This window comes from Jaculus jaculus, chromosome 12 (genome assembly GCF_020740685.1).
Source record: "Jaculus jaculus isolate mJacJac1 chromosome 12, mJacJac1.mat.Y.cur, whole genome shotgun sequence".
NCBI lineage: Eukaryota > Metazoa > Chordata > Mammalia > Rodentia > Dipodidae > Jaculus > Jaculus jaculus.
The window spans coordinates 61,541,303-61,557,776 of record NC_059113.1 but is presented as its reverse complement, the minus strand read 5'-3'; the positions used below and the strand labels follow the sequence as shown (position 1 = coordinate 61,557,776).

The 16,474-nt window shown below is 48.3% G+C and overlaps 2 protein-coding genes across 5 annotated transcripts; one reads left to right on the top strand and one right to left on the bottom strand.

Annotated features, from left to right (window-relative positions):
- Positions 1-133: 133 nt before the first annotated feature.
- Positions 134-8,573, top strand: Cfap119 (cilia and flagella associated protein 119). Of its 2 annotated transcripts, XM_004671065.2 has the most exons (9): positions 134-451; positions 797-828; positions 1,408-1,473; positions 1,650-1,819; positions 3,081-3,151; positions 3,317-3,433; positions 3,527-3,587; positions 3,666-3,755; positions 8,155-8,573. In XM_004671065.2, exons 1-9 carry the CDS (start codon positions 239-241, stop codon positions 8,331-8,333), a joined length of 999 nt encoding a protein of 332 aa, XP_004671122.2. In that variant the 5' UTR covers positions 134-238; the 3' UTR covers positions 8,334-8,573. The 2 variants fall into 2 exon arrangements, with proteins under 2 accessions (XP_004671122.2, XP_044987110.1); XM_045131175.1 differs by having other exon boundaries at positions 3,527-3,755.
- Phkg2 (phosphorylase kinase catalytic subunit gamma 2) lies at positions 8,423-16,474 on the bottom strand. Of its 3 annotated transcripts, XM_004671012.2 has the most exons (10): positions 16,350-16,474; positions 15,908-16,020; positions 12,938-13,113; positions 12,614-12,668; positions 10,338-10,403; positions 10,095-10,258; positions 9,533-9,623; positions 9,294-9,447; positions 9,096-9,221; positions 8,423-8,998 (listed from the first exon to the last, which is right to left on the bottom strand). In XM_004671012.2, exons 2-10 carry the CDS (start codon positions 16,000-16,002, stop codon positions 8,696-8,698), a joined length of 1,230 nt encoding a protein of 409 aa, XP_004671069.1. In that variant the 5' UTR covers positions 16,003-16,020; positions 16,350-16,474; the 3' UTR covers positions 8,423-8,695. The 3 variants fall into 3 exon arrangements, with proteins under 3 accessions (XP_004671069.1, XP_044987108.1, XP_044987109.1); XM_045131173.1 differs by lacking the exon at positions 10,338-10,403; XM_045131174.1 differs by lacking the exons at positions 15,908-16,020; positions 16,350-16,474 and having other exon boundaries at positions 13,002-13,119.

Genomic DNA, 16,474 nt, shown 5'->3' with positions numbered 1-16,474 from the left:
CAGCAGGCCGTTCCCATGGTAGCCGGCACGCATTCCCTCGGCGGCGGCGGCGGAGCGGCTTGGAAAGCGCACCCGGGGGCCCGCGCCGTGCCTCCTCTCCGCTCGCGTGCGTGCGTGTTCTGCAGTCGTCGACGCCGCCTCAGCCGCGAGCGCCCGGAAGGTCTCGGCGTCGCTGAGGGAGAACCGGCCGACCCACTACCAGGCGTCAGGCTCGACTGGCGACCCCGAGGCGCCCGACATGATCAGCCCCAAGTCCAGCGAATTCTTGGGATTGGGAGCGGGGGCGCAGGCGGATCTCGATCAGCCCCCCAGACCGCAGCAGGAACTGCTGAGGGGTCCCAGCTCAGTGAGTCCGGCCACACGGACGCGAACAAGTGTGAGGACCGATATGACCACCGCGGACTCGGCCTCTGTGCAAGTGGATGAAGATCCTGGAGCCAGCTTGTTCCCGGTGAGGGTGGGACTGCGTGGTCCACTGAGTGATGAATATTTTTTTTAAAACCCAGCGGGTTCTGCCCCTGATTGTGGCCAGTTACTTTCGGGACTTTTCCCGGGCTGCCTTAGCGAAGAAGGGTGTGTGTGTGTCGGGGGGCGGGGGGAGTGACCCAGATTGTTAACAGGCTAATAAATAGTATCTAAGGACTCCTTAAATTCCGCTTCGCCCTCATTGCTGTGCATAGTCCTAAAGAATGGGAGTTACAGTATTCTCAGAGCTGCTGGAGATTCGCGGCCGCGCAGGTTTACTGCGGGCCACGTACTGCTGCACAGCTTTCCCCAATCTGCCTTCTTTCTGCAGCCACCACTGCCCCAGCCTCGGATCTGCATGTGGTGAGTGTGAAGACCCTTGGAGAAAAGCTACACTTTCCATTTGCATGAATTCTTTAAGGTCTCCCCAATAGTCTTGTCCAGCAGTCAGGGAACCCCCATTTTACACATGAGAAGAAGCTGAGAGATGCAGTTATAGGTGACTAGGCATCAGCTTTCTAGGCTCCCAGTCCAAAGTGGTAGTGTACCATTTTGAAGAGACATAAGGTCTAGATATGTAAGTGAAGTGTCATAGCTTCCGTGGAACACTATGAAAATGGTATGAATGGCCCTTCAGGCTGGGGTGGGGGAGGTCTTCACCAAAGTCACTCAGCAAAACAACAACTCAAGTTTTCTAATTGCAGGCTTTGTAAATGGAAAGGATCAGAGGGCTCACTGATTATGATATTCTAATTTACAGTAAAAGTGAAACTCACTTTCACTGGAAATGAGTGAGGTGACTGGCCAAAGGCTACACTGGAAGCTAATGAGCCAAGTCTCAAACTCAGGTCTGCTAGTTCCTAGTCTGATGTTCTAGTGAGCACAGGGCCATCATGAAAATAATGCCTACTATCAGTGCTTTGTCTCTCCTCTTCCTGACAGGAAATACCTGGATATCCATTCTATGCACCAGCTGGAGAAAACAGCCACTGTAGAAGAGATGAGGGAGTATGGGACCTGAGTCGGGAGGGGAAGAGCTTTTGGGGAGGGAAGATGTGAGGAAAGACCAGCTCTAAAGCACGTGGTGAATGTAGGCCAATGTAGGTGATGAAGGTGTCACTCCAAGTAAGAATGTGAATGTAGGGTAATGGTTCAAGAAGTCACTCCTTTCTCTCCTTCTCAAGGGTACTGGCTGAGCTCATGGACCTTGGTGGTCCTGAACAGAGCTTGAGGGATGCCATTGTTTTGGACCTCTTTTCCCATGCGCTTATCTTCTGCCGCCAGCAGGGCTTTTCACTAGAGCAGACGTCAGCAGCTTGTGCTATGCTCCAAGATCTTCACAAGGCCTGTGTTGGTGAGAGGGAGGCAGCAACCAAAAGGTTTGAGCCCCAGGAAAGGAGGCTGGACTCCTATGACTATGGGGAACAGAATCAGGGGGAACTGTCATCTAGAATCTTTCCTGTGTCATTATTGGTCTTATCACATCCTAGTTGCCACCTTTGAAACTCTGTTTCCTTATCAATAAATTAAGGGCACAGCATTACCATTACAGGACTGTTCTAAGAGATATGTAATACACATATGCACACTGTGCTTTTAAAAAGAGCTTCTGCCACTTGTGGTGGTGCATGTCTTTAATCCCAGCACTTGGGAGGCAGAGGTAGGAGGATCTCTGTGAGATTGAGGCCAGCCTGAGACTACATACATAGTGAATTACAGGTCAGCCTGGGCTACAGTGAGACTATACCTCGGGGAAAAAAAAAAAAAGCTTCTGGTGGGGAGAAGGCTCAGCTTGTAAAGCCTGCCAAGTTGGGTTCAATTTGCCAGCCATCCATATAAAGTCAGATGGACATCTGCTTGTAGCAGCAAGAGATCCTGGCATGCACACATACACACTCACTCAAATAAATCAAAATTTAAAATATAGCCGTAGCTCAGAGGTAGAGCATTTGCTTAACATACTCTTAGGTTTGATTCCCAGAGCCACAGAGTGGGGTGAGGAGGAAGGCTGGGCATGGTGGTACACACCTATAACCAAGTACTTGGAAGCCCTTGGGAGTTAAAGTAGGAAGGTCAGGAATTTAAGATCATCCTCAGTTATAGTTCTTGAAGCCAGTCTGAATTGACTACATAGGCCCTGCCTCCTCCTTCCACTCCAGATTGCTCGCCTCCAAATAGCCAAGCATAGTGGCTCATGCCTATAATCCCTGCTGGTGCAGGAGTATTGCTATGAATTTGCCACACAGTGAGTTCCAAATCATATGGGCTACAGAGTGAAACTTTGTCCCCAAAACAAATAAGCAGGTGTGGTGGCTCCAAATAATAATATTAATGAGGCCAGCCTGGTTTACATGGGCCTGTGAAACTGTCTCAAAATAATGACAACAAAACCTGAACTGAAATGTGATAACAACAAACTTCCTGAGGGGCAGGACCTTGTCTGTCTTTAGTACCTAGAAAAGAATGTAGTGAGAATTTGGGATTTGTTGAATGAACTAAGGAAACAAGTCAGACCCCATGCATAGATCTGTCTACATGTTGAGCCCATGCTTTCCAAGTGGTGAGACAAAAGACCAACAGGGAGGGCCTCATTGTTGCACCTTGCTTTCCTCCAGCTACCCCCTTGGGCAACGTGGAGGAATGCTATCGCTACTTTACCAGTGTTCTTTTTTGCCATGGAGTCAGGGTCAGTACCTTAGAAAGGAACCTTTACCCTCCCTAGTCAAGATCTAGCCTGATGTCCCATCATCACCCTCCTCTCCCTCTGAGAGCCACCACGGGTTTGCCCTGCTTCTAGCTAGCTGAGCTCTTGGAGGCTTCCAGTACTCTTAATTCCTAGTTGTCATCACAGCGTCCCCCCTTCAGCATCAACCTCTTTAGAGAGGAACAACTGCTAGCATTGGCCGACTATGTGGTCAACACCTACTTCCGCCACTTCAAGCTCTACAAATATGTCTTCACGCCTCAGGTACTGTTCAAGGGCAATGAGCAGCCACCTATCTCCCAATTTCCTTCTAGGCAGTGCCTTCCTCTCAGTATCCCTCTTCCTGTTTCTTCCTAGGTGCGGCTGGATTTGTCTTTGACTTACATGGGGCTACAGCCACCCCAGCTCCAGCCAGAGGGTAAGATGGTTATGGGAGGGCCAGGGCAGGGCTGGGGCAGGGCTAGGGTCAATGCCTCTTCCTGCTTCTGGCATACAGAGAAAGAAGACACCAAGCAGGCAGCTGAACAGGCAGTCACCCCACAGGAGGAGGAACCAGAAATAGTGGCTGAGCCAGAGCAAGAACCAAGTGAGTACTTAGAGGGGTTTAGGGTGCCCTATGCTTCTGTGCCAGGGGCAAGTGAAGGGCTTGGGCTGCCCTACGACCTTAGACCCTTTTCTTGGTTTTGTTTTTTGAGATAGGGTCTCACTCTGGCCCAGGCTGACTTGAAATTCACTATGTAATCTCAGGGTGGCCTCGAATTTATGGCAATCCTTTTACCTCTGCCTGAGTGCTAGGATTAAAGGCTTTTGTGCCATGGCGACTGGCTTGTTTGTTTGTTTACTTATTTATTTATTTGATGGAGAGGGAGAATGTGCACACCAGGGCCTCTAGCCACTGCAAACAAACTCCAGTTGCGTTCGCCCCCTTTTGCACCTGGCTAACATGGGTCCTGGGGAATGGAACCTGGGTCCTTTGGCTTTGCAGGCAAATGCCTTAACCACTAAGCCATCCCTCCAGCCCTTGTTTGTTTATTTTTTGAAGTAGGGTCTCCTACCCTGACATGAAATTCACTCTGTAGTCCCAGGTTGGTCTCAAACTCAGCAATCCTCCTACCTCTGCCTCCCAAGTGCTAAAGGCATGTGCCACAATGCTTGGCCCTTTTCTTGGTTTTGTTTGGTTTTCAGTTTGTTTTATAGAACCATGCACTGAACCCAGAGCCATATGCATGAATGTTCTACCACTGAATTATATCTCCCCACTTTTTTATTTTGCATGTCTATGTGGTATATATGCATGTTTATATGCACGTTCATATGTGGGAGTGGGGTACAAGTACATGGGGTGTGGTCTGGAGACCAGAGGTCAACATTGACAGTCTTAATAACTCTCCACCTTATTTTTTTAAAAAATTATTTGTTCAAGAGAGAAAGCCAAGTGTGGTGGCACACGCCTTTCGTTCTTGCAGTCAGGAGGCAGAGGTAGGAGGGTTGTGAGTTCTAGGCCAGTCTGGGCTAGAATGAGACCCTACCTCAAAAAGCAAAAAGAGGACTGGAGAGATGGTTTAGTGGTTAACATGCTGGCTTGCAAAACCAAAGGACCCAGGTTCAGTTCCCCAGGACCCATGTAAGCCAGGCTCATGCATTTGCATCTGGAGCTCATTTCCAGCAGCTGGAGGACCTGGCACACACATTCCCTCTCTCTCAAATAAGTAAATAAAAATAAAATATTTTTTAAAAAGAGAGAGTATGGGGCTGGAGAGATGGCTTAGCGGTTAAGCGCTTGCCTGTGAAGCCTAAGGACCCCGGTTCGAGGCTCGGTTCCCCAGGTCCCATGTTAGCCAGATGCACAAGGGGGGCATGTTAGCCAGATGCACAAGGGGGGCGCACGCGTCTGGTGTTCGTTTGCAGAGGCTGGAAGCCCTGGCGCGCCCATTCTCTCTCTCTCCCTCTATCTGTCTTTCTCTCTGTGTCTGTCACTCTCAAATAAATAAATAAAAATTTTTTTAAAAAAAAAGAGAGTATGGGCAAATAAACTCTAGACATTTGCAACTTGGAGCATCTGGCTTTATATAGGTAATTTAACCACTGAGCCATCTCCCCAGCCCACCTTATTTTATTTTCATATATATGTGTGTATATATGTATTTTTTGGGCAGAGGGTTCAAGGCGGGTCTCATTCTAGCCCAGGCTGACCTGCAGTTCACTCTGTAGTCACAGGGTGGCCTCAAACTCACAGCATGGTGTGCACCACCATGTCCAGCAAACTTTATTTTTATATATATATATATGTATATATATATATATATATATATATATATATATATTTTTTTTTTTTTTTTTTTTTTTTTTTTTGGTTTTTCACTATGTAGTCTGAGGGTGCCTTTGACCTAATAGTGATCCACCTACCTTTGCCTTTCAGTGTTGGGATTAAAGGTGTGGGCCACCATGCCCAGCTATTTTTAAAATTTATTTATTTAGTTAGTTAGTTATTATTTGTAAGCAGAGCGAGACAGCAAGAATAGGCATGAAAGGATCTTGAGCCACCACAAACGAAATCCAGTTGCACATGCCTCTTTGCGCATCTGGCTTCACATGGGTACTGGGGAATTGAATCTAGGTCCTTTGGCTTTGCAGGCAAGTGCCTTAACTGCTATGCCATCTCTCTAACCCCTTCTTTTGTTTTTTTTTAAGGTAGGGTCTCGCTCTATCACAGGCTGACCTGGAATTCACACTGTAGTCTCAGGGTGACCTTGAACTCACAGCAATCCTCCTACCATGACGCCTGGCTTTCTAGCCTCCCCCTTCCTTTTATTTTATTTGGTTTTTCAAATTAGGGTCTCACTCTAGCTCATGCTGACCTGGTATTCACTATGTAGTCTAAGATGGCCTCGAACTCATGGCACTCCTCCTACTTTGCCTCCCGAGTGATGAAATTAAAGGCATGTGCCATCATGCCCAGCTCCCAGCCTTTTTTTTTTTTTTTTTTTTTGGTTTTACGAGGTAGGGTCTCACTTTAGCTCAGGCTGCTCAGGCTGACCTGGAACTCACGGTGATCCTCTTACCTCTGCCTCCCGTGCTGGGATTAAAGGCGTGTGCCACCACTCCCGGCTCCTTTTATTTTTTTAAATTAATGAACTTAATTAATTTATTTATTGGCTAGTAGAATGAGAGAGGGAATGGGTACACCAAGCCTTCTTGAAACTCCAAATATTATGTGCCACTTTGTGCACCTTGTTGTATGTGAATACTGGAGGTTAAAACCTGGGATGCCAGGCTTAGCAAACAGGAGCCTTTAACCACTGAGCCATCTATCCAGCCACTCCAGTCCTATTTTTTGAGTCTCTCACTGAACCCAGAACTCACTGGTTTGGTTAGACTAACCAGCCAAAAAGCTCCAGGGATCCTTATCTGTGCCTCCCAGCACTGGGATTACAGAAGCAATATATATTTTTTTACATGGGAATGGGATCTGAACACAGGTCTTCATATTTGCATTGTAAGCACTTTACCAACTAAACCATCTATCTCCCCAGCCACCTCTCACTTTTTTTATTTTTTTTGGTTTTTCAAGGTAGGGTTTCACTCTAGTCTAGGCTGACCTGGAATTCACTCTGTATTCTCAGGGTGGCCTTGAGCTCTCAGCAATCCTCCTACCTCTACCTCTGCCTCCCAAGTGCTGGGATTAAAGTCATGCATCACCATACCCGGCGTCTCTCTTTCTTTTTTCTTTTTAATTACAGCAAGTGTAAAAGAGCACAAGAGAGAATTGGCGTACCAGGGCCTCATCCAATGCTATCAAACTCCAGATGCATGTGCCACCTTGTGTGCATGTGCAACCTTGAACATGTGTCACCTTGTGCATCTGGCTTACATGGGATCTGAAGAGTAGAATGTGGGTCCTTAACCGCTAAGCAATCTCTCCAGCCCCACCTTTTTTTTTTTTTTTTTTTTTTTCCGGTGTTTCGAGGTAGGGTCTCACATTCACTACGGAGTCTCAGGGTGGCCTCAAACTCACGGCAGTCCTCCTACCTCTGCCTCCCGAGTGCTGGGATTAAAGGCATGCGCCACCACACCCAGCACCTCTTTTTTAAAATACAGGATCTTATATAACCCAGGTTGTACTTGAACACTCAAGTCTAAGATGACTGAACTTCTGATCCTCCTGCCTCTAACAAGTGTGAACCATCATGCTTGGTTGATGTAGTAAGCATCAATCCGTGAGTTCACACATGCCAGGCAAACACTAGAAATGAAGCTATATCACCAGCTTTCCCCTCTTCCCAGTTTTCACTTTTGTTTTGAGGCAGGTTCTAATGAAGCTGCCCAGGTTAGTGTTGAACTTCTGTAGCCCAGGCTGACCTGGAACTTGTTAGCCTCAGAAGTAGCTGAAATAGACGGCCATAGTGGAACACGCCTTTAATCATAGCACTTGGGAGGCAGAGGTGGGAGGATCACTGTGAGTTCAAGAGCAGCCTGAGACTATGTAGTGAATTCCAGGTCAGCCTGGGCTAGAGTAAGGCTCTACATAAAAAAAAAGATAAATAATATAAAATAAAGTAATAATAGCTGGAATAGCTGGGGGTAGAGCATGCATGTTTGAGGCCAGTCCAGGGCTACAGAGTTCCAGGTAGCCTGGGTTACAGTGAGACCCTGCTTCAGGGGACACACAATAAAAAGCAAATAAAAAGCAGCACCTGGGATTACAAGCTTGTACCACCAAACCTGCGTGGGTGTGGGTGTGTATTTGGAGACAAAGTCTTCCTATGTAGTCCAGGCTTGCTTTCAACCTAAGATCCCTGTGCCCTAGCTTCTTGAATGTTAAGGCTATAGGTATGCTCCACCATGCCCAGCCCGGGACTTCAGACTTACTCTGCCTCTCTCAAAGGGCTAGCTAGAATTTCCTAGAGTAAAGCAACATCACCCTCAGTGTGTTCCCTTATCTCCAGACCATGCTTCTTCTATCTGTCCCTTCTCTACCCTGGCAGGCCAGGTTGGCATCCTCCAAACCTATATCAAGAACCAACTGAGCAAGGAGTTGGGACAGCTCCAACAGCTAGTGGAGGAACAGCTCAAGGCCAGCGAGGAAAGGCTGAGCAGCAAGCTGACTGCACTAGAGCGGCCCTCTCAGCTACCTCCCAGCAAAAGCAAGAACAAGACAAAATGATCCCCCTTGCATTTTCCCCAATAAAGACCTGGACCAGAGCCTCCCAAGAACCTTATGGGCTTTCCTGAAGCCAGACAGCAGACAGGGGGCACTGACTTTCCCCAGCTTGGAGGTGGTTTTATTTCAGATGCGCAGGCAGCACTGACAAGGCCAGGTGTAGCATCCGGAGTGGCTCCTTCCACCTCAGCTCTGTGCTACAAGCCCAAAAGCCAGGAAGGTATTCAGGGCTGCTTTCTATGACAGTGCCATTATTCGTGGGAAGCTTAGCAAGCCAGGGGGCCCAAGGCCAGAGCCCCAAGGGGCTGGAATGATAAAAATCTCCTGGAGAGTGCTGCTTTCTGGGTCTGTCCAATGCTGAGGTCCTATCCAAGTGCTGCTCGTGCAGTCTCGTCATCAGTGAGAGTGATAGCACTGCAGTCCCCTTCCTCTTCTGTGCTCACAAGTGGGAAAGGCCCAGGGGGCCGGTGTTGGAAAAGGGCCGCCCGATTCTGCTGTTCACCCTTCTTCACCCAGTGGCCATACAGTCGGAAGGCACAGTTGTCAATGAGGCGCCTTATTGGCCGCAGTGCATATGGGTCTCTCAACAGTGCATTCTTGGTCAGTGGTCGTAAACGATGAGTGCTTAAGGCCACTCGCCCAGCAGCCAGTATTGTCCACACTGCCACCTGGGAAGGGGGAAAATGTGAGCTCCAGTGACTCATCCTGCACAGGGGAAAGGTCACAGAACAGGCCCAGGTGTAGACCCTGCCACTCTCAGCTTACCCGGAACCGCTGGCGAGGTGTGAGGTTCCAGGGCTGGCTGCCTTCACAACGCTCAAAGAAGGGGTGCTGTAGGGCCTGCTGAGCTGTCAGGCGTTCTTCAGGATTGACTTGCAGGAGCCTTGTGATCTAGAGGAAAGCACAGCTCATGAAAGGCAGATCTTGGGTCTTCGCCAGTATCCTATCATGACCCCAACTTACCAAGTCTTTGACGGTGTTAGAACGGTCATCCCACTCAGGTGAACTAAACTGGTACTGACCCTCCATGATCATGCGTAACATCAAGATCTGGCGCCGGTGCCAGAATGGTGGTGAGCCAGCTAGCAGTGTGAACAAGATCACTCCACAGGCCCAGCTAAGGGAAAGACCATACTTAGGCAGGTTGAGGTAATCAGCAAGGAGGTAACACAGAAGGAGGAAGGGCAAAACTGAAAACTCACAGGTCAACTTCCTTGCCATATCCTGGGTGGGTTTCATCCATGGAGCATTTAAGGATCTCTGGTGCCAAATATCCTGGAGTACCACACAACTCTGGGGAGCAGGAGCAGAGATTGAGGGTATGCTACCAGTCCCTCAAGAAGCCGTTAGGAGCCTCTCCTCTGGGGATTCCTCAGATAGTGCTGCTTTCTTCTAGTATCCCTGGCATGGACCTTTGTCAGCTATGGACCTGTTTGCTTGCTTATCCGTCTTTCATGTCAAGAGGCCCATTAAGTTGCACAAAAGCCTTTGTATCCAGTGAGGATTCAGCAAATGCTGTCTCCCCAACACACACACTGTTTTTTTTTTTTTTTTTTTTAGGTAGGGACTTACTCTATCCCAGGCTGACCTGGAATTTATAGTCCCAGGCTGGTCTCAAACTCAAAGTGATCCTCCTACTTCCGCCTTCTAAGTGCTGGGATTAAAGGCATGTGCCGCCATGCTTGGCACCTAAGACTCAATTTTCAACCAAGCCAATTTGATCTCCCTCTTTCCCAAGTTTCATGGGGCATCAGGACCCCTTACCTCGAAGCCTCTCTCCAGGTTCCAAGTGACAGGAGAACCCAAAGTCTGAAAGGCGGATTTGCATATTGTCATCTAGGAGAATATTCTCGGGCTTCAGGTCTCGGTGTACAATGTTGTTGGCATGGAGAAAACTCACTGCTTCCAGCAGAGACCTCATGATAGACCTGAGGGGAGCACAGCCTCCTGATTCACCCTGCCCCCACCCTAACCCTCACTCCAGAAGGGTATATGCTCAACCATTACCTGGTTTCCTTTTCTGAGAGGGCCACCTTCTCTGTGAGGTAGTCAAACAGCTCTCCTTTTCGCATCCTAGGGACGTGGGGTGGGGGGATAGATGGAGGCTACTGTATGCAGAGAAAACAAGCTAGGATTCTTAAAAACCATGGAAGATGGTGGCGCACATCTTTAATCCCAGCACTCAGGAGGCAGAGGTAGAAGTATTGCCATGAGTTAGGGGCCACTCAGACTAACAGAATAAATTTCAGGTCAGTCTGAGCTAGAGTGAGGCCCTACCTTGAAAAACAGGAAAAAAAAAATGTATTTATTTACTTTGTGGGGGGGTGGAGAGAAAGGCAGATAGAGAATGGACTCATCAGGGCCTCCAGCCACTGCAAATAACTCCAGATGCATGCACCATGTTGTGCATCTGGCTTACTTGAGTACTGGGGAATGGAACCTGGGTAATTATGACTTCCCAGGCAAGCAACTTAACCAATAAGCCATCTCTCTAGCCCCACCTTGGACTTTTTTTTTGTTGGGGGGAATATGGGGGTTAAGGTAGGATCTCATCTAGCCCAAGCTGACCTGGAATTCACTATATAGTCTCAGGCTAGCCTCAAACTCATTGATCCTCCTACCTCAGCCTTACAAGTGCTGGGATTAAATGCATGTGCCACCACACCTGGCTTTTTTTTTTTTTTTTTGGCAGGGTATCACTCTAGCCAAGACTAACCTGGAACTCATGGTGATCCTCCTACCAGGGCCTCCCAAGTGCTGGGATTACATAATGGCCAGCTCACCCCTGGACTTTGGAAGAGGGCTATTTCTGTAAATTTTATGTATGTATGTATGTATGTAAGTATGCATGCACACACCTGTAGTGCACACGAATGTGAGTGTGTGTGCTGGTACATGTGGAGGCCACAGGACCTAAGGTGTCATCCTCAGGAACACTGCCATCTATCTCCTTTGAGACAGTTCTCTCATTGGCCTGGAGCTCACCATTTAGACTAGACTGCTAGCCAGCAAGCTCCAGAGATCCTCCTGTCTCTGCCTCCCCAGCACTGGGATTACAGACATGCACCACCCAGCTAGGATCTGGTGACTGATCGCAGGTCCTCATGCTTATAAGGAACTTTATCACCTAAGATGCCTCCCCAGCTCTCAGTAAATGTACTAAAGGGGCCTCGGTTAAATTTTTGGTATTCAAGCCAGGCATGGTGGTGCAGGCCTTTAATCCCAGCACTTGGGAAGCAGAGATAGGAGGATCACTGAGTTCAAGGCCACCCTGAGACTACAGAGTGAATACCAGGTCACTCTGGGCTAGAGCAAGACCCTACCTTGAAAAAGACAAAACAAATCATTGGTATTCAGATTACTGTTATCATCGGAAATGGCATCTCAGTATGTAGCCTAAGCTAGCTATAAATTCACAATACTCCTGCGTCAACCTCTGGAGTATTATGATTATAGGCATGGTACCTGGCTAAATCATTGTCTATTGAAATACCTTCATAATTGGGGTACACTGTATTGTGTAAAACATGAAATTTGAATTCAAATGAACCAAAAAAAAGCACGTGAGCAGAAACAGCAGAGCAGTATAGTATGGTAAGGAGATTGCTAAGTGAGGATTTGTTTTATATTCATCAGCTCATGTTGAACACGTTCCTGATTTATTTTTATTGGTATGTATATGATGTATACACATATGTGTACAGATACATGTGCCCAGTGCTCATGTGTGTAGAGGCCAGAGGAGGGCAATGGGTGTACTTCTCTATTACTTTTCCTGGAGACAGTGTCTCAAGCTTCCTACCTTTAGACTGGCTGACCAGGGAACACCAGAAATCTCTGCTCCCTCAGGACAGGAGTTACAGGAATGCATGTCCATAGTTAGGTTTTTCCATGGCTACTAGGGTTGAACTCTGGTCCTCATGTTTACATAGCAAATGTTCTTTCCAACTGAGCCATCTTCTCAGCCCCTTCTTTTGTCTTAAAACCTTTCCCACCCTGCTCATTTTATAGTAATGGGAGACTGAGATAGGGATTCCTGAGGTCACTACAACTCTTTGTATTTGACAGGTGATTACTACTCTGAAGAATGAATGTGTACCCATCATGGCACCTAGGGAGAAAGCTTCACCTTGGGCTTTTAGGCAGGCTGGTTGAGAGAGAGACCTGGCTGAAGCAGAGGAAAAGTGAACAGGGTAGGGTGAGCCCCATCCCACAGAGCTGTAAGGCTGGAGCCACATCCAGAGGCAGGAGGATGCTTCTCAGATAGGCAGGGAGATACTCACAGGTCAAACACCAGGAACATGAAGCTAGAAGACTCATAGGAATCGATGAGAGTGACTGGAAAAAGAAGCAGAGGGCAGAGAAACAGAGATGGAAAGAGGCAAAAATGTACCCCATGTGCTTGTCCACCCTAAGGCAGCAGGGGCCATTATCCTGGGAAGGAAAGAGAACCCAGGAGGGGATAGGAACCCAAAGGCTTGCCACTATTGGAGATGAAAAGAGCCAGGAGGAAGGGCAGAGCCTAGTGCAATGATGGGGTCTAAGTTGGGGGCAGGGCCAGCAGGAGTCGGGCTGTCAGCTAGCAGGAACACGGAATGCAGCCTCACTGATATGGGGGTGGCCAGCGACCTGGCGAAGGATGTGCATCTCTCGCCGTGTGGCTTCCCGCACCTCCTCCAGTTGCTCAAGACTCAGCCGCTCAGCTGTCACCTCCATGATCTTCACTGCAAACTCATCACCAGTAGCTCGACAAATGCAACGGCGGACCACAGAGCTCACTCCTCTGCCAGAGCAAAACAGCACAATCAGTCTCTACACTTGGACACACAATACTCCTGCCTCAGCTTTGCAAGTGCTGGAATAATAGGCATGCATCATGCCCAGGTTCTCCATTCTCATTTCTACAGAGTGGAGCCTCAGCACCTTATACCAGCTACGTCAGACTCTGAAGACACACATAGCAGGGTATGGTGGCACACGCCCTTAATCCCAGCACTCAAGAGGAAGAAATAGGAGGATCACCGTGAGTTCAAGGCCACCCTGAAACTTCAGAGTGAATTCCAGGTCAGTCTGGACTACTTCGAACCCCCCCCAAAAAAAAAATTGAGCTGAGGTGTAGGGACTGGAGAGATGGCTCAGCAGTAAGACACTTGCCTACAAAGCCTAACAACCTAGGTTTGATTCTCCAGTACCCACGTAAAGCCAGATGCACAAAGTAGCACATGCATCTGGAATTTGTTTGCAGGCCTTGGCATGCCCATTTTCTCTTCTCTCTCTGCTTGAAAATAAATAATTTTTTTAAAAAGATGGGTGTGATTGCACATGTCTTTAATCCTAGCAGGAGACAGAGGCAGAAGGATCATTATGAGTTTGAAGCCAGCCTGAGACTACATAGTGAATTTCAGGCAAATCTGGGCTAGAATGAGACCCTACCTGGGTGTGTGTGGGGGGGGGGGGGGGTGAGCCAGGAAGCTGAGGCTTAGATGTTAGTGCATACACCAAGTTTGCCACTAGTTAACTTCCAAATGACTCAGTGACATAAGTCTGTGGGCTTTAGCTTCCGTAACCCTGAAACGTGACCAAGACATCATGAAGGGATGCTGAGAAGCATTAATAAGGCAAAAACAGGAAATTCCATTCCTTGCTTGGGATATCTCACCAACTTCATATAGCGATAGCCAGGTCTATAGTAATGGCAATGGAACTACTGACGTTTCCTAGTAGGAGAGAACAAAGGATCCTCACCTGGGAGTCCAACCATTATGCTTCCTGCCACCTCAGCCCATGTAGCTTGGAGATGCTAGAAGTGGAAAGTTAACTGAAAAGGGGATTTCATGACACAGCTGCCATGAAGTCATTATCATGATGTTTTGTGGTCACAACCCCTCACCCACACTCTGTAAGTAAGCTCAATAAACTCACTGCCAGGTTGGACATGGAATTGTTACTTGGTCTGTTGTTGATGATCTGTGGTAAGCAAGATGTTGGCTTTCACCTTGCCAGAAAAAGTGAACACACACTGAGCAAACCACAGAATGCAAATTATTAGTAGGTCCTCAGACCAAATGCAGCCACCACACCCAGCTCATTTGTTTTTGTTTTTCTGAAGCAGGGTCTCAGTCTAGCTCATGCTGACCTCGAACTCACAGTGATCCTCCTACTTCTGCCTCCCAAGTGCTGGGATTTAAGGCATGCACCAACACGCAGGGCTTCATTTGGTATTTTTGAGACAGGGTCTCACTTTTTTAGTTCAGGCTAGCCTGGAACTCTCAGTGCTTCTGTTTCATTCTGCTGAGTGCTGTATGTTCAGGTATGAGATACCACACCTAGCTCTAGTGATTCCTTTTTACTTTTGGCATTTCTAATCTGTGCTCAGCAATCATACTACCTGAGCTGTATTCCTAGCCCAACTCTGATATTTGAAGAGTAGCCAGAGACCAAGGCACTTGGTTGCATCAGCAGAAAGAATTTGGGCTTTGAGGCTATAAAGAACTGGGCTTCCCAATCACATAGTAATGATGCACAGTAGCCACATAGTAATGATGCACAGTAGGAAGGCTTAACTACTGAAGAGTGAGTCTTAGATAGGGAGGTGGCTCATGCCTATAATCACAGCACTCAGGAGACAGAGGTAGGAGGGTTGCTGTCAATTTGAGACTAGCTAGGAACTACAGAGTGAGTGCCAGGTCAGCCTGGCTAGAATGAGACCATACCTTGAAAATAACCAAAACCAAAACAAAACAAAATAGTAAATGTAAGACTGGGGAGATGGTTCAGGAAAGCCTGCTGGCCTGACTAAGATTTCCCAGTACCCATGCACCAGATGCACAAAGTGACACATAAATCTGGAGTTTGTTTGCAACGAGGCCCTGGCATGTCATATTAATTTTCTCTCTCTATGCAAATAAACAATACAAGTATTTTGTTTTAGAAAAAAATAAAGAAAAGTCTAGGGCTGGGGAGACGGCTCAGCAATTCGAGGTGCTTATTTGCAAAGTCTTAACTGTCCGGCGTTCAATTCCCCAGAACCCATGTAAACCCAGATGTAGAAAATGGCACATGCATCTGGAGTTGTATTATGGCAGGAGGTCCTGGTGTGCCCATTCCCTCTCTCTCTGCTTGGAAATATATATTTAATATATATATATTAAGGTAGGGTCTTGTTCTAGCTGACCTGGAATTCACTATGGAGTCTCATGGTGGCCTCGAACTTCCCACGATCATCTTACCTCTACCTCTGCTGGATTAAAGGTGTGGGCCACTATGCCCGGCTTACTCTTACCTATTTAACTTGATACCTTTTCAATGTCCCAATAATGCTTTCGGTCACTTCCTCTGGAGTACTTCCAAAACATAGACATTTTCTACTCTCCCGTGTTTAGGCTCGTGCCTGGTACACGGCATATAGTTCAAACAAGTGTGTCGGATACTTGAATGAATGAGATGGGGAAAATGAGTTAACTGAGAATAAGAGTCTAGTCACCAAAGGTTCACCGTCAACCACTTCCCCTCTATGCAGACCTCAGCGGGAACCTTGGATCTGACCTCTCTGGACCTCACTCCTAGATTGGGCTCACCTGCCAATGACGTCCTTAGGGTCGTACTTCTGGTAAAATTCCTTGGCCGCAGCCCAGTCAGGCAGCTCGTCCTCTGGCCCCACGTCCAGCGTCATTCTGAAGGATGTGGGGGCCTGGGCAGTGGAAACGGAGGGCAGTGAGGGAAGGGAGGCCCACAGGTTCTGAGACGAGGCGCATCGCGGCTCCCGGAGGCGCAGCACCTGCGGCTGGGGCGCCAGGGTCTTGGGGGGGTGGGATCGGGGTCGGGGAAGGATCGGGACTGGGGAAATCTCAAAGAAGGGCCTAGGGGGAGGAAGGGCGGCAGGGTGGGGAGGGGGACAGGGAAGGGAGGGGAGAAGGTGGCCCGGAAGAGTGGGAAAATGGCACAAGTGCGGGCGGCTGTTACCGCGCAGGCGCACTGGGCGAGCGCGGGGAGTGGGCGCAGGGTCTCGCGCAGGCTCACCCGCAGCGGGGTTGGGGGTGGTGGACAGTATCCACAGCAGACACGACGCCCCTCGGCCGTGTGCTTCCCTGTCAATCCTTTGCTTTACCCGGGACGAGCTCGCTAGGTCCTAAGGCTCCACCCCC

Excerpts from the sequence above, each read along its gene's own strand:
- Phkg2 (XM_004671012.2), bottom strand. The coding sequence starts at position 16,002 with ATGACGCTGGACGTGGGGCCAGAGGACGAGCTGCCTGACTGGGCTGCG. Across the intron at positions 10,404-12,613 it reads ATGTTCCTGGTGTTTGACCT|GATGCGAAAAGGAGAGCTGT; the intron begins GTGAGTATCTCC and ends CCACGTCCCTAG. Across the intron at positions 9,222-9,293 it reads CTAACACCGTCAAAGACTTG|ATCACAAGGCTCCTGCAAGT; the intron begins GTAAGTTGGGGT and ends GCTTTCCTCTAG.
- Cfap119 (XM_045131175.1), top strand. The coding sequence starts at position 239 with ATGATCAGCCCCAAGTCCAGCGAATTCTTGGGATTGGGAGCGGGGGCG. Across the intron at positions 1,820-3,080 it reads TCTTCACAAGGCCTGTGTTG|CTACCCCCTTGGGCAACGTG; the intron begins GTGAGAGGGAGG and ends GCTTTCCTCCAG. Across the intron at positions 3,756-8,154 it reads TGAGCCAGAGCAAGAACCAA|GCCAGGTTGGCATCCTCCAA; the intron begins GTGAGTACTTAG and ends CTACCCTGGCAG.